The 17,463-nt window shown below is 48.1% G+C and overlaps 3 protein-coding genes across 6 annotated transcripts in view; 1 reads left to right on the top strand and 2 right to left on the bottom strand.

Annotated features, from left to right (window-relative positions):
• Positions 1-3,774, bottom strand: part of LOC125756365 (uncharacterized) — a 32,294-nt gene extending 28,520 nt beyond the window's left edge. Inside the window, exon 1 of the mRNA XM_049410998.1 lies at positions 3,327-3,774. Within this exon, the coding sequence (XP_049266955.1) occupies positions 3,327-3,579 (253 nt within the window). The 5' untranslated portion in view covers positions 3,580-3,774. The remainder of the gene's footprint in view (positions 1-3,326) is intronic.
• LOC119374467 (uncharacterized) overlaps positions 1-17,463 on the top strand; it is a 125,678-nt gene that overhangs the window by 57,651 nt on the left and 50,564 nt on the right. The gene's annotated exons all lie outside the window — the stretch shown is intronic.
• Positions 12,414-13,742, bottom strand: LOC125756366 (papilin-like). The gene is made up of 2 exons (XM_049410999.1): positions 13,476-13,742; positions 12,414-12,626 (listed from the first exon to the last, which is right to left on the bottom strand). The coding sequence occupies exons 1-2, from the start codon at positions 13,714-13,716 to the stop codon at positions 12,424-12,426; spliced, it is 444 nt and encodes a 147-aa protein (XP_049266956.1). The 5' UTR covers positions 13,717-13,742; the 3' UTR covers positions 12,414-12,423.

The following is a 17,463-nucleotide window of genomic DNA, read 5'->3' as shown; positions in this document are numbered from 1 at the left end:
TTATTGTCCCTCTGCCATCAGTATTGCATTGAGCTGACTTAGACTGACGTGACTGAATAAGCCTGGCACAGCTCGCACATCTTCAACTCGATGAGAATATCCACATGAAATTCAGGAAAGTTGAAGATGTCACTAATTATGTCACAAAATTGTCACGAATTAAGTGACAATATCGTAAAATACACGTGCTTCACCATAAACGCTGTCACTTAGCAGACAATTTTCACATAATATGGCCATAATCATATCTCTGCAGCATAATTTATTCGTTTTAGTCCAACCTAATGACGTTATTACCCTATATATGGTATGCTGTTTCATTTTTTGTCTTAGAGACGAACAAAGTGCGCAATGCAAAATTGTTATCGAAAAGTATTCCCATTTACTAATATTAGGGAGATTTGGAATAGCGTACGCCAGGCCCGTAGCCACAGGGGAAGGGGGGGAGCGAAATTCTGATGGAGGGGGGTGTTTTACCGAAAATGAATGATGAAAATAGGCGTTTTTCTAAAAAAGTGAAGGGCGCAACGAAGGGCTCCGGAAGTTTCGCCCATCTGTTTTCTTTAACGTGCACTGACATCGCAGAGTACACAGGCGTTTATTGTTTCGCCTCCACCGAAATGCTACCGCCGCGGCCGAGATCGAAGCCGCGACTTTCGGGTCGGCAGCCGAGCACCGCAACCATCGTACAACCGAGGCTGACAACTACAATAACTGAATCAACTGAAAACAAAAGTTAGCCTTAATGCACACATGACGGAGTGATAACCGCGGCCTCTCTCTTGTTTATATTTTCTGAAAGCACGCTGCCGCATTCACGCTTTATGGCAAGCAAAGAAATTGTATAGCACAAATTGTCTTCATTGAGGCGTACCCGCTCTTCGATAGACTGGCCGTGCGAAGCGTGTGCCTTCACAAAAGCTTTTTAAACGCGCATCAGGCATCACACGTACGTGCGCGTAATGCTTTTCCATTCTGCTTTTTATTGTACTTTCCACGCGACACACTGTGCAGCACTACACACGTGAGCGACGCGAAACTGAGAACACAGAAGAACACAGAAGCACCACTTACCGTTCGCATTTCCGACTGTGCCTAACCAGGTGCTGGCCGAACACGAATACACGAAGGTACAAGCACGCTTGAGTCTTCCGACCATCATGAAACCAACACGAACACGCTCACAGTACGCGATGTTGCACTGCCGTCGCTAAACGCCGTTCACGTCGAGCGTTGAGATCAGAGTCGCGCACACACAGGACACGGGCACGCACAGCCGACACAGCTGAGCAATTCGGAAACTTCGATGACCGGGCCACCGGGCAACGGGAGAAAATGGCGAAGGCAGCGACGGGCGACGGCGAGACTTGGACTTGAGCACGCACGCTTCTCCTCTCCTGCGCGCGCGCGCGCGTGTGTGTCTGTTTTTTTTATTTTGTCTTTCCTCGCTCGCGCCTGCGTGCCTGCGTCGTAAGGTTGCGTTATCGTGTTTCTCTCGGCGACTCATGTAACAGCCCTCCCGTTTAGCGGCTGCTTGAAGGAAGTTGCGTTTATATATATCTTTTTTTTTTTTGGACGCGATAGCGTCAAAGAGCTCGTCTCGCAGAAATTCCGGTGTCGGCGGCGTCGGCGTCATTGGTTCTGAGCGAAAAAGCAGCGTTGGTTGGTCGTGAGCGAAAAGCCGAGGTAGATGCAAAGAGAGAGAAGGCGTTTGCACTTTGGCTTTCCTTGCGGCACTGTGTATACGTCTCCATTGAGAAGCTCAGGCAAGCTAGCGATTGAGAAGGCGATAGTGTGTGTGTGTGTGTGTGTGTGTGTGTGTGTGTGTGTGTGTGTGTGTGTGTGTGTGTGTGTGTGTGTGTGTGTGTGTGTGTGTGTGTGTGTGTGTGTGTGTGTGTGTGTGTGTGTGTGCTTGAGCGCGCGCGCGCGCGACCATGCGTGTGTACGAATATCGCTGTCGCGTTTTAAAGGCGAAACTAAGAGTCCCCCCCCCCTTTTTTTCTTTTTTTTCTCGTGCTTTCTGTCCACAGCATTTTATTGCGTACACTGCGGCGTGCCGCCTCTAGTCAGTTAATAACTAGGACCTGACACAGAGTGTGCGTACGTGTGAGTATAATCGCGTACATTTATGATCGCAGATTCTTTGTGCATGTCAGCGGTTTTCGTCGCGGTAAGTTGACGAGCAGGGGCGTAGCCAAGGGGGGGGTTGGGGGGGTCCAAACCCCCCCCGAAATTTTTCAGTTTTGCTTGCGTATATGGGCACGCACACATACAAACGCACGCACGAACATACATAAAGTATGGTTGAACCCCCCCCGAAAAAAATTTCTGGCTACGCCCCTGTTGACGAGGAATCTATCGCCGTCACTTCATCGATTGAGCTACTGCCAAAGATATTAGACTGCACGAACTTTTCTTTACAGCTCGTTATATTTGGAGAGTTGCAAGACTAAAACAAGCTTTTATATGGCAAGAGAGTAAAACAGCCTTTTACTCTCTCGTGGGATGCGGGAGTGAACCAGGCACTTTACTCTCTTTCGCCAGGGGGAGTGAAAGGCCTTTTCACTCCTCCTGGCCAAGAGAGAGTAAAGCGGCTCCCTGAGGGAGAGTATAATGAGATCTGTGGGAGTAACACAGCTCTATAACTCTCACTGCAGGAGTTTCAGTTTTTAGAGTGAAGTTCAAAGTGGCGTCGCCATTCGCATTTTCTTTTTGTGCGTTTTCTCGCTTACCGAGCGTCTTCTCGCAGCAAACGTGGCGTTTTTGGTATCGTGAAAGAGTAATTTACGAATACGAGAAAGATTGTTTTTCTCTTTAGTGTCCCTTTAAACAATGACGGTACAGGTCCGGTGGAGTAAAGGTTCGGGGCCGACTTGGCGCCCCCTTGGCTGATTTGGAGGGGCGGCCAGGGCATACGCCTATGGCGACACAAAATAATAACAGGGTTATATAATATGCACACACATTATATACAATGTGTGTGATAATGTTTATGTATAGATATGCGCATTGTAATGATTTTTATTCTGCACTTACTGTATCTACATATAACCGAATGCGGCAACTCTGTCACCTGTTGTTACTTATCATACATTGCCTAACGTAGAATTGTTTTGTGGTCAAGCTAACTACTGCTTTGGAGATATTATGTATTTCGCGCATTTTGTATTTCGATTATTTCTAGCGATGCAAGCACTGCTGCTGTTACGCCCAGTGCGAGCAGGACCGCGTCAGGAGGCTATAACCACCTCCTTTCGTCTTGATCGCGGGCATTGCCTTGTGTTGTCCGAAAAAATGAATAAATAACAAGTAAATAAAATAAACACCTCGTTCACAGAGCGAGCTGCACTCCTCCCTGGTGCTGAACCGGTATCCTCCGCCCTCACGGAATCCTTTCTGGACGACGCACAAGTGAGCGGGCAGCCACTCGATGCATGCCCCGGGATTACCGGCACTGGGCATGTAGAACCAGCTGTGGTCCCGCACCAGGGCTGTCAGGTTGCTCGAGCAGTGCACCAGGCGAGGAGCGTCGCATCGGCTTTCGCGGACTGCGTCATCAAATGGCGCCACCTCGACCATCGCTCCTGCAAGGCAAAGGAGAGGCAGGGGCTTGTGGGATACTTGCGGACCTTTCAGAAAAAGAGGATGGAATGAGTGAGAGTATAAGGTTTATATAGAATAGCGCGGGAATGAAGCTACCCTGAGTAGCTTCTTCCAACGCCTCCTCTAGAGAAGGCGCTGGGTCTCCTTGCACTGGACTCCTAAACAGTCTATAGTCGGTTACAACCTAAGGTACTACCTAAATACAAGCTCCATCCCAAGAACTGGTGCACGTCTGCCATTCACCTGTGTAAGAAAGTGGTGCTAGGTGGTTTAAGTGCTAAGAGTAGGTAGTAATTTTTCGCTGCTAATGTAAACACTACGAATAATTATAATTAATAGTTCGGCGTCCCTATTTAAAATACGATTACCTAATTGATTGAGCAGTGACGTCGGATCTTTGCTTAAATTTGGCTTGCTTGAATTTAAGTGCTTGTGCGAAAACCAGCTAGAGGAACATGTGTGTGTCTGTATGGAAAAATCCCCTACTTAAGATACGTGTGAGGTGCTCTACGTCACGGAAATGAACAAATGCGATTGGACAGGGCGACAATGTAAGTTCTCTCGGAGTGGGACAGCGACGGCTGTTGGCGGAGCTTACATTTATTAGGTTGCAGCCGACTATAGGAGTCGAGCGCCATTGGCTTCCCTTGTTGCTCGGTAGACGAGTTCGAGCTGGTCCGTCGAGACGGAGATGGACAGCGCTATCTCCCATCACCGTGTGTTGCCGCGATTTCCGAGGTATGCGGACTGTGGTGCCCTTGCACGTTTCAGTATCATGTGGGTGAGAGGAAATGAGAAGGTTCCTTCTGTTCTCCTGGTACACTCTAAGATCTGTGACTCTTCTTTTATAGAAGTGAGGGTCACACGTGTAGCGCTCTTTTTAGAGAGGCATGTTGACTCTCCTTAGAGAGTCACATTAACTCTATTTAGCAAAGTCAATGTGACTCTCTTTACAAATGTGGCTCTCACATGTGTAAGAGTCAAAGGACAACTTTTTTTCTTAGAGTGTAATGGAGGTCGTGATGACGGGCAGCATCAGCAGGAGGCCCAAATCCTCAGTGGACATTGATTCACTCTGAATGTGTTGAAGTCGCTGTCCTTGAGCCACGGTGTAAGAAACTGTGGCGGTTGCTATGGCGACGGCTCGGCGGCGGCATGGCTATATTTAGCGCAGGTGGCGCGCAGCTGTGGCGGTTGCTATGGCAACGGCGCAACAGGGATTTTTTCGTTAACGGACGTTTTATTGCCAGCTTTAACGGCTTCGCTGTTAAAAGAGTTACTCAAAAGCCACGTGATACTCAAGTGAATGTGTGAGTGCAGTCGGCGCACCAAGCGTCACATGACCTCACTGTAATTAGACCTCACCATGACGTCATAGATTGCCAGGATTTGTGTCGCAGTCATGACATCACTATGAAGTCACACGACGTGACGTCACACGACGACGGCACCACATGACATCATCGCTTTGTCAAAGGTGCGCCGATCACAGAGGCGTGCAAAACCAGGTGAAGTACACAGAGCTTGCAATGCTTCGATCCTGGGGAGAAAAGGATCAAAAATTGGGGGACCCTTAAGCTTCGCCTTTAAGAGTTGAACGCGATAGCGAAATCCGGCCCCTAGTGCGCACTTCAACCACTAAGTGCATACTTATTAATGTGTATTGTTACACACACACACGCACGCACGCGCGCGAATTTTACAGGCTTTCGATCTAAAGCAAGAGTCGCATGGCCTCCAAGATATACGCCGCGCGGCGGCCCTCTCGGATGCCATGAAAAGTCAAGACATATTTCTCACAATGCCTCACAGATGGCAGCACATTATCTAGCGTTTGCTGCGTTGGCTTGATATGTTTTCCTCTAGATGGACATAGTTGTCCATTTTTAGAGCTGTTTGAAAGTTCGTGTGTGTATTTAGCGGCGATGGCTGCACTATCCCGGCGTTTTTCGACGTAGTTTGATGGCCTCGCGAATGCGCCTACCGTATGGGCTCGTTTTCGTCGTGACACCTGCCGAACAAAATGCGTCGAGACTCCTTTCACTACATGACATTTATGTAGTGTTTTTGTCCGAAGCAGCTGCAAGCAACATCGTGGCTTTGTGGTAAGACACCTGCTTGCCACGCGAACGGCCCGGGTTCGATCCTCATTGGGACCGAAGATTTTATCGTTTATTTTATTTGCTACTTTCTCGATTTTTCGCTCACGGATGATTTTCCGCTCACAACCAACGGTGCCGACGCCGACAGCGGAATTTCTGCGACACGAGCTCTCTAACGCTACCGCGTTAATAGATTGACTGAGGAAAAAAGAAGCAGATGGCTGTCGCTTTCGAAAACAATAAATGAAAATGATCATCACACAATGAGAAACTTACTAGGGTGTGACATCTTCCCGGACCTGTTCCTATGGGGTGGCGTCGTCGCTTCGGCTTCGGTCGTGGTCTCCGTCGTGCGGCGACGCTGCGCTCCTGCATAGGAGATCTCAACTGTTATTGCGGCGATAAACGTTACTGTTTCGTCTCACATGACATCTAACAAACAACGACGTAGCTCCTTGGCGTCTCGGCGATTATTTCGTCAACGTTTCGAAAGAAAGGTGAGCCTTTAGTACGATGCATGTGACGCAACCGCGCTGCACCCTGGATAGCGTACAGGTGGGGCAAGGTCACAAAGGTCAGAGGAGTTAGTCGCTGACATGGCAACAAACTGTTGAAGCGATGCTCACTGTTACAATTCGTTCGTACTGCTTACTTGAGAAAAAACAACAGCGTGAAAAATGAGACGCAAACACGAAAAGGAGGAGACGCTGTAAACAGCGTGGTCTTACCCACCGCGGTGGTCTGGGGTTATGATGCTCGGCTGCTGGCCCGAAGGTGGCGGGATCGAATCCCTGCCGCGGCGGCCACATTTCGATGGAGGCGAAATGTTGGGGCCCGTGTGCTTACGTTTAGGTGCACGTTAAATAACCCCAGGTGGTCGAAATCTTCGGAGCCCTCCACTACGGCGCCTCGCATAATCATATCGTGGTTTTGGGATGTTAACAACTAAGAAGTATTATTTATAAACAGCATGCTCATGTCTCTTCTACCATTCGTGCTGGCGTACTCACTTTTTTCTCTGGGTTTTCTCGATTTATCGCACAGTCGGTGGAAATCTGCTGTGAAATTGTGGTGCAGCGGGCTGTGCGTACCTTTGGAGGGAATCTGTCACTTCGGCTTAAAGTATAAACGTGTTCTTTTGAAGAGCTTGATATTGAATTTGTTAGGATATCCCTATATGACCGGACACATTGCTCTGTATTGATCGTTAACGAGTTTTCACAATGTAAAGAAAGGATTACGATGGGTCCAGCATACTTGTTCATGCAAATCTACGCTTTCTGTTGTAAGGTAAGTGCCGCGTAACTAGATGGGCATCGATAAGGCAATTGAGAAATATCTGTAAAAATGAGATATGACACCTTGACACCTTGTTTCACATGTATAATAGACTGACTCCATTTATTTCTTTACCTGTTCTTGAAAAAATGCTTTTCAGATTAAATGGACTACAGGAAGAAGTGGGATACATTACGAGATGTGTGCAGCAACACACTAAAATTGTCATAAGGGGCCCTGTAAAGCGAAGTCAAAATTTACGGTGTCAGTGGTTGGGACAATATATGCGGAAAGATCGTTCCGTTAGGCATTCGGTTTTGGCATGATATAGTCATGGGACATATTAGTACGACAGGCTGTTAGACGCACTTTTTTATGTAGCTACGAATGTAGCTACGTATGTAGCTACGAAGTAGAGAAACGTTGGCTTCAGTATAAGATTGTAAGACTCAGACAAGAGTGATAAAATTCACAGTTTCGCCACAGGGGCGAAGCAATGAATGCGGTAGCAACGAATTGGAATGTTATAAGAAGAAATACTAGCAGGTGACTCGTGTGTGATCTCGCCTAACTGTACAAGACGCTGGTTTAAGTTAATATGGCCGCTGAGGGAGCGAAGTGGTTTTCGTGCTGTCTCTCGTCTCAACACAAAGTAAATGCGGTGAGAGCATAATACGTATACAAGCGAGCCGTCTACAGATATCTGTCGAGATAGCGCGCCAGCGCTCGCAACTGCGCCCTTATGAGCAAAGTTCGCAGTTGCTGCTCAAGCGACGCCACCAATACCCCCCCCCCCCCCCGCTACCGGCGCCCCTTCATACTCCTTACCCCGACGAAGCATCGATGGCAAGCCTCGCACGCGGGACAATGTTATCGCATGCGCCCTTCGTGCGACGGAGATGGCCGGCTCGTTTCATCTCTGCTTCAACCGCGTTCCTCCCCAGCGCTCGCGCGCTTCTACTAGCGCGTACAACATACGATACGTGGGGCGATGTTATCGATTTCTGACTTTATACGGAACATGACGGCGACAGCGACGGCAAAAGACCACAGAGAGTGTCAGTATAAGTGTTATCGCAATATAAGTGAGGCGTGTCATTACGCACGCTAAATAAACTGACCTGTACCCAAAGCTACCACGAAGAGTGCCACGGTAGCCAGAAAGAAGGTGAGCATCACGAGCACGAAGACGACGCACAGCACGGTGGTCACCTTGTTGATGTGCTCGCGCATCCTGCGGGTGAAACCGTGTAGCAGGCATATTCACTCGGGAAATTCGTATGCCCTATTGAGCCACTATGGTCAATCACAATCTAAGGATAAGCATATGCTCCACCTTCGGAACCGATGTCCAGCCCCTCTGTGCGATAATCGCGCTAGCTGGTTTTTGTTCGAAGGAGGAGCACTAATGAAAACCCACATTGTTCCTTATGCATTGGCTAAAAGACGACTCGAAGGCGAAACCCATCTTTATCTTCTCAGTGGATGTATTTATCATCCCCCGCCCTGCTCCGAAAACTTTCTGCACGAAACGTGCTTTTGCACTGCCTCCAGGATCGGATGCATTGCAAGCTTTCTGCACCTCAGCTGGTTTTGCAGGTCAAGAGCAAAACCTCAGCTGCAAATTTAGCTATCGTAAGTAAAGTTCACCTATACCCTATACGGCACCGAAGTATTGCCAGAGTCAAGCATCTCGATCGTATCGCTCCGCTGCCAACCATATCGTATTATTGTCACGTCATGTCATGCTTGGCGTCTATCTATCTATCTATCTATCTATCTATCTATCTATCTATCTATCTATCTATCTATCTATCTATCTATCTATCTATCTATCTATCTATCTATCTATCTATCTATCTATCTATCTATCTATCTATCTATCTATCTATCTATCTATCTATCTATCTATCTATCTATCTATCTATCTATACATACATACATACATACATACATACATACATACATACATACATACATACATACATACATACATACATACATACATACATACATACATACATACATACATACATACATCTTTGAAGGACGCGCACTCAAGGGGAGAAAATTTCACGAACATACACGCTGCACACCCAGCGTGTGTGTTCGTCAAATATTTTCCTCGTGTGGGCGCGTCCTTCGAGGCCGGGTTCGTTCGATTTTTCAAGCTACGTACCAGCAGGCCCAGCACCAGAGTCTTCTACGATATCTATGTGGAGTTTCGTTCACGGTTCCAGCACCGCATTTACACGCCGATTAGCTCTCTCATTTTTACGTTGGTCACATCCTGTAGCTCTTTCATTTGTTATTTCGAAAAAAAAAAACTGCATGCATGCACGAACTTAAGAGGGACTGCAGTAAAACTGATAGTTGGTCGAGTTGGTTCATATTCATCGCAAAATTACAGCGCGCACGAAAGGCAAGGACGCAGTGAAGGGCCCTATGTGCTTTATTTTCGTGCGCACTGTAATTTAGCGATGACTAAGAGGTACTCACAATGCTGTCTGGTGTCCCAATCGTTCTGGCCCGTAGAGAAGAGAATCTGCAAAAAAACAAAAGGAAAACCGATGACACCTCCGTAAGTCGCTCAATATATTGTCACGTGGTCGTGACGTCGACGAAGACAGCAGTCGGCGTTTGCAGAATGAAACTGTTTATTTGGCCGAACTTGTGGCCGGGAATATGAGAACTAGAACTACAGCAATACCCGCTGTACAATGATAGCGGCGAACAGGGCGTCGTCCGTCGATCAACTGACAAGCGGTCACGCGCGTCGGCTTTTATACCGGCGCTATCGAACTTTCCAGCGATATCGCTGGTGGTTGCGCAGTCTCTAGAATGAGCTCGAGCGTTCGCGTCTTGCGCGCAATCTTAACAAAATCATCTACAACAATCGTGAAGCTTCTCGAAGACTGAGGCGCGGTTTGCGCTGAGCGTTGCCGACAGCCTTTGTGGGCGAATGCAGCAAAAGTGATAAGAAACGTACGTGGCAATGCCCCCCTCTGAAAAAGCATCGTCCCGATGCTTAAAAACAGAACATGGATACATGCAATGTGGCAATATCTCGGCCAACTGCACGAGATTATTCAAGCTACTGCCTGGGTAGATAGCTGATAGGTGGCTGGAATATATTATGCTATTAATTAACTATATTAAGGAAGGAAAATATTAACCAAGGAATAAAGAAACAAGGAGTATATTCAACAAAGAAGAAAAGACGAAGAAATAATGAGCGCGTTCAAAAGTTCCTGAAATCTCAGGCCGGTGGCATGCCTGACCGACGGCCCGGCTTCTCGTTTTTTGTTTCAACTTTAGTGTTTGACTCGTAGAACACCGAGTGCGAAACAATGTACTCACTCCACGAGCGCGCGGTGAGCATATGACGAGCTGTGGTGTTTCTTGAAAGAACGCACTCTTGTAGCTTTGCAGCGGCAGGCGAATCCTTCTTATTCCTTCTCGTCTTCTTATACGTATATCACAGGATGGTGATGGTGCTGATGACGATGACGGCGATTCCTCTTGTCGAATAGCAGGCACACGCTATCATGAATAGGCCACCAACATGGTGGTATTGTTGAAGTAAAAACTCACGAGATCACCTATTCATTCGCCTAAGATGACTCGAAGACGAAAACCGTTTTCTTTTTCTTCTCAGCTGATGTATTGATGCTTCCCCACACCAACCCCTTCCTAAAAAGCTTTCTACACCTGAAGTGGTTTTGCACTGCCTCCGTGATCGGCCCGCACTTGACAAAGCGACGATGTCACGTGATGACGTCGTAGTAGTGTCATTATGTGACGTCACGAACTTAGACAATCTGTGACGTCGCGATGACGTCATTTGGTTACCTTCATCACGTGATGATTGTTTTTTTACACAACTCGAGTTGACGCCGACGCCGCAGACGTTCAATTTTCGCGTTTGATGAAGCATCCAAGGCTTTCTTCTTAATAATGATGCCAGGTTTAAATAAAGAAAAGAGGAACATGTAAATGAACGTGTATAAGAAGCCTATGAAGTAAATTAAAAGAGTATGCAATCGGTGATGCTTCCTTATACACGAGGCATTGTAAACAAATAAAAATGACGTAATAATACATTGCTTGCTTTCAAAGCCCAGGGTTTCCTTTCTAAGAGTGAAATAGATATACATGAACCTAATAGAAACGATGGCAACCGCTGTACTGAGGTTAGAGGCCTCCGCCAATCGACAGTAAATAAACAGAAATTGTAATATGAACCTATATGACACAAAATTTAATGTTCACAGACTTCTCAATGCACTACGTGCCACTGGGAATGTTCCTGGTCAAGCCTCCAGAGTGAGAACGTGTCAACGTGCGAGGTGATGTATTTGTAGTTGCGGTGTACAGTTCACATGTGACACATTGTCTTAACGTATTCGATTTTTCTTATGGCCACTCTCCCATACTGTGTGTGAGCTATCTGTGGAAGAAAACAACAAGCACAGAATCCCTAAAGATGGCCAATAAGAGTAGGAGGGGGAAGAGGAAATACTTTGCCAGTTCCACGCCGTGAAAAACGTAGGAGAGCGAAGCTGTAGGCGCGCGAGTGTATCTGAGGGTAGACAAAGACAGCTTAGTTTCATTTCGAGCATAATCATCATTATTTACGATCATCATCATTTCGTTTCACTTATCTCTATGCACTTCCCTCTCTGGTCACCTGCGTGACTACCGGGGGATAATTTACTACTACTGCTGCTACTACTACTACTACTACTACTACTACTACTACACTACTACTACTACTACTACTACTACTACTACTACTACTACTTCTATTACTACTGCGACTACTACTACTAGTACTACTGCGACTACTGCTACTACTACTACTACTGCGGCTATTACTACTATTACTACTGCGACTACTACTACTACTACTACTACTACTACTACTACTACTACTACTACTACTACTACTACTACTACTACTATTACTACGACGACGACGACCACGACGACGGCACAGTGTAGATTAAGACAGCCTCGCCGTAGAAGATGAAAGCGAACAAAGTCCTGAAGATAAACAGCGCGAAAGAGCATGGCCAACGAAAACGAAACACACAGGACAAGCAACAAAAACACGCAGGGTTTTCACGTGAATGAAAATTTTCATTTTCATTCACGTTCTCATCGTGCTTTTTCGCGCTCTTATCTTCAGTATGAATACCTACCAAAAAAAGTTGAGTCAAACTCAAGCATTTCGCTTTACTTGTGTGCTTTAACAAATAAACAAGTTGCTTAAAAAATAAAACAATCTAAACTGGTATGGAAGGGAAGCGAAGAAGCTGCCGCGCCGTTTCTCTGGTTCAGTTCGAAGTCGCTTCGGTATTACGGAGTGGACTTGGGAGAACAGGGCGACAAGATGGAGTCGAGTCGAACCTCGCTGCAGGTCCGTGGTCGATGAGGATCAGTGTTGCCTGAGGCAGGCGGCGGCGCATGCCCGCAGGCTGGCGTAGGTGTTCTCCAGGCACACGTGTTCCCACGGGCGGCACGACCTGCTCAGGCTGTCGTAGTACCACCACTTTTTCTTGCGTCCTTCCTGGAAGTCTTCGCCGCTGCAGTGCAGCATGCCGGTTTCTATGGGTTGAGTGCAGCGAGCGTTCGGTGCGTCTGCGTTTTGGAGTGCGAGCGTAAGTTTACTTAAGATAAGGGTGAATTAACTGTCGGGATAAATAATGAAAATTAATTGAGTTTGAGTCGATTCAAAGAGCAGGCGGTTTACTCGTGAGCAGCTAGGATCGTCGCGACACCTGGCGTAGCAGATCTCAACCACACGCTTCTTTCTACGTGGCCTCTGAGATCAGCTTCGGATCTCGGAGGCCACTCTAGCTTAAGGAATACACCAGGGTACACGAACTCCGGCGTGCTAGTGCCACTACCACACACTTAAGTCAAGGATTAGTTAGGGTCGCGTTCAGTTTTTTTTCACGGGAGAGTTGATAAAAGGGACGCTAAAGTGAAACAACGAATCGGCTTAGATTGATAAATTCTACTCTGAGAAATCTAATGACGTTAATATCACAATCACGTGTTTATTATTTGAGGAATAAATCAAGGTAAAAGTTTCATTTTTAAATTTCGCGCCGAAATCTCCGCACGTAACGTCATAGATTTCAAAGTGCGTTTTTCGTATTTTGGCGACATTGGCTCAATCAAGTTTCCTGAAACTTGGTATGTTAAGTCTACGGCCACCTCAGAGGACAATGTATTTCATCTTTAGCAATTAGGAACTACGCATGGCCTAGTAGACGCTGTCAAAATCTATGACGTCACGGAGTTTGATGCGGGAATTTGAAGGTGGCGTCGCTATCCGCATTTCCTTTTCGTGTGTTTTCTCGCTTACCAAACGTCTTCTCGCGGTAAGAGTGGTGTTTTCGGTATTGTGAAATTGTCATTTACTTATACGCGGAAAATTTTTTTTCTGTTTAGTGTCCCTTTAATTTCTGGTAGAGCTCGTACCTTTTTCGCAGTACGCTTGGCACAGGGAGAGACTGTCGAAGTGTAGGCGCGAGAGGCCCAGGCAGACCTGGTCGGGATTCCATTGCACGCAGTGGCCCTTGCGGCGGCTACGCACGAAGAACCACGGCGAAGACGAGCTCAGGCCCGAGGATTCGGAGCTGTCATTCGTCCCTCGCGCGCATGCGCGGAGCAGGGGCAGCATGCACGAAGTTCCTGCGGCCGGAGGAATATGCCGTGTCATGTATACACCAGGGGTCTCAAACACGCGGCCCGCGGCTTCGCACGGAACGAAGTTTATGCGACTTTGCTAAATAGTACTCGCGTTACTTTCTCGCCAATTACAACTAATAGCGCTTTCTTCGGGTAAGCTACAGAGACAGCACTCGGTCTGAAGCATTTGTTTTTCGTGAGGCACCCCGTGCGGTCGCTATGAGTTGAAACATCACCGTAGAACGCAAACTTTTTACTTCAGAATCGGCGTCCAGATTTTAGTCATTGTGGATATCAGTGTCGATATGTTTTTCGAAAGCAGGCGACAAAACCGCTTCACAAATGACCCATACATGAAATATGGGAAATACGTTCTTTAATATTGCAACGTTAGGTGAGATTTTGTTCAGACCCCTCGTCCACTTGATCGGGGATTTACGTGCATGCAAACCTGGTAGTGTTAGTCAGCGTCGGTCGTAGCCATGACGGCGAGCGTGCACCACTCTTTCATTTGCCAGATGGCATCACGTAGTACCTCCAAGCCATTTCAACCAACCGCCCTGACCGATGGACTGACCGTTTGACTGACCGTTTGACTGACTGATTGATTGATTGATTGATTGATTGATTGATTGATTGATTGATTGATTGATTGATTGGACCGCTTCAGTGCACCGGCATGGTATATTTCTTAAATGTTTTTACGTACCGACGTAACCAGACAGGTATGCTGGATAGGTGAAGGCCACGCCGATGGTCATACCCATGAGGAAAGCGGCGCTCAGGAAACCAAGCACCCACTTGCGCCACACGCCTTGGAACTTGGCGTGTCGGGGAACCGTATCACCGCGGTTGGACGTCGATGCCATCTCTGGAAACTGCCTGCCTAAAGCACCGCGGAAAATTCATTAGGCTTGACATTGCACCAAAACATGGAGATTCTATAGAGCCGTACAAGATGATCGCAGGATCAGCTGCACTTTCGACATCAAGCAAGCATTGCTTCTGGCTGAAAACCTTCTGAACTACTTCCGAGTTATGAAATTGGTACCAAATTGCAATGCAAAAGTATCGCAAGGAATGAGCTGTTGAAGCCTTGCACTCAGCTGTCGAGGTTGGCGCCGAGTTCGAGAAAAACGATCGACAGATAATTAAAGTAACTATTAGCTCAGGGTTTTCCCACTCGCTGCTCTAGAATATAGACTGCCATGTGTTTTAGAATTCCAGACGTCATGGTCATCTTCAGCGAAAGCCTGGCCAATAGCGGCCCGTTCTTTTTGGGCAAGAAAAGGACGGGCTGTGATAGGGCAGGCTTTCTAAGTCACGTGCATGACTTCAGTTGCTGCAGCCTTCGTTCGAGGATGAAGAAGAGGAGGATGAGGATAGGGAAGAGCAATTCTATACATAGGCACTTCACTCAACCTTCATTTGAGCCTGGTTGGTACATATCCCTTAGGTTAAAGCGACAGCGCAAACGCACAAGACACCCCACGAGAAAAAGACGCGACACACACAAGTGTCATGTACTATCTTCGTTGGGCGTCTTGTGTGTTGGTACAATTGCACACTCAGACAAATATACGATTCTTAAGACATTAGCGGGGAGTGAGTACCGTAGTAACTGCTCAACGTCTACTCGACAACTAGCCAACGGACCAGCGGGTTGAGATGGCTCAAGAGTTAGCCATCCACGAGCGGTGCCTTGCAAAGAGCTTGCATGGACAGCCTGCTCACTTGACACGACGGATCCATTTACAAAATGAAGTGCGTTTGAAAGTCTTGTTGAAAACTATTCGGGACGATGGCTTACGTTGTTCAGTGTCGGAGCTGCTTAGGCCTGCTTCCGGGCCCGTTGAGAGCTGTCGGCGAGGGAGCGTAGAATGTTCTTTTTTCTTATTCCCTATTAATGAGGCTTACCCACTACGAGCCAGGAGGCAAGATTGGTTGGCTGGCCGGAATTCTGTTATTAATGGTTCAGGCCCACTATGGGGGATTAGCCGAGACTCGAGGGAGGTGCTTTGAGGACTGCACACCTTAATGGAACTTCATGAATAACTCTTTTGTGGATGTGTGTGTGTGTGTGTGTGTGTGTGTGTGTGTGTGTGTGTGTGTGTGTGTGTGTGTGTGTGTGTGACTGTACGTGTTGTTTGTGTGTACATGTTATCATTGTAGATACCATAGTCAACACTCGGATACGTGGAATAGCAAGCCAGGCGATGAGCCAGCGAAGCAGAAGATAAAGAAGAGGATGAAGAGAGCGCGTGCCGGTTCATGATGATTATAGCTTTCGGATTCAGCAGACACACTATACCCGGCTCAAGCAGATCCACTGTTAAAATTATCGATGACATCTTCGTTCGGGCGCGTAATACCAGAGCAGATATTATACTAAGGCGTAAGGCATATACGGCTCATGAGAAGGGGCCTTCGGCGAAGAACTTGGCTCGCCACATGACCACGCACATCCAAAAAACGGCTGGAAGGGGAAAATGGAAGCTTGCGATGAAAATATCCGTCTACAGGTGGTGGGTGCTCGAGCCGACGTTTCGACAAGTGGACTTGAAGAAGACAAGTCCACTTGTTGAAACGTCGGCTCGAGCACCCACCCCCTGTGTGTGTGTGACACCGGGGCCGTGGGTGGCTGGGCCAAGACAAAACTTTATTGCGATAGCGCGGTTTATGTAGCGTTGTGCGAGAGGGGTTAAGGGGAAGGGAAGGGGAAGAAGCAGTGGTGATAACGGCGGCTTCGGCTGGCGTGACGTCACGGATACATCATTCCGCTCCCCCTACGGTGAGTAACGGTCTGGGGGTTTGCGTTGCCGGCCTGAGCGACGCAACACAGGAGTTGAGGGGCTCCCGGCGATCTCGCTCCTTGTTGGCGCTCGCCTCGGTGTTCCTCCAGCTGGGGCCCCGCCGGCCCCGGCGGCCGTTTCGAGGCACCGAGAGTCGCCGGCTTCTCCCTGGTCATGCTCCAACTCCCGTCGCTTCACCTGGTCGCTGTGGCGCCGAATGGTTTCCCCCTCCAGACCATCGGCATTCACCAGGCGGGCTCCGTCTGTCGATGTAATGCTGGCTGGAGTCCACGGCTCGCCTTGTTGCCCAAAGTTCCTCACCCAGACTGGCTCCCCGGGCTGCCACCCATCGAGGGGGGGACGGTCAACTGGTGAGGGCGGAATGGACACTGCGTTGTCCAGCCTGGAGCGAAGATCGTAGCCCATTAGGAGTTGCGCTGGTGTCCGGCCCCCGGCCTGCGGCGTCCTGCGGTACCTGTGCAAAATCCTAGCCAGGCGGGTTTTCAGTGACCCTTGTACATTCTTCTTCAATGAATACTTCACAGTCCGAACCGCCCGCTCCGCGAGCCCATTGGACTGGGGGTGATACGGTGCTGTTCGGAGGTGTACTATGTTATTCAGCTTCGTGAAGGTGTTAAATTCCCAACTCGTAAACTGTGGGCCATTATCGGATACCAGCGTCCGAGGCAACCCGAATGTACTGAACAAGGTGCGCAGAGCCTCTATGGTGGCGTGTGTGGTGGAACTCTTCATGGGTATCGCTTCTATCCACTTACTATGTGAATCCACCACAATCAGTAGCATGTGACCATCGATCGGCCCCGCAAAATCGATATGCAGCCTCGACCAACGCTCATCCGTTTCCGGCCACGCAACAGGGGGTTTCTTTGGGGGCATAGGGGCAGCTTGGATGCAACTGGTGCAGGACTTAACCATGTGCTCAATGTCATTATCGATCCGGGGGTACCACATCAAGGAGCGCCCTA

The sequence above is a fragment of the Rhipicephalus sanguineus genome, chromosome 11, assembly GCF_013339695.2.
Source record: "Rhipicephalus sanguineus isolate Rsan-2018 chromosome 11, BIME_Rsan_1.4, whole genome shotgun sequence".
Lineage (NCBI taxonomy): Eukaryota > Metazoa > Arthropoda > Arachnida > Ixodida > Ixodidae > Rhipicephalus > Rhipicephalus sanguineus.
This window is presented reverse-complemented; position numbering and strand designations above follow the sequence as displayed.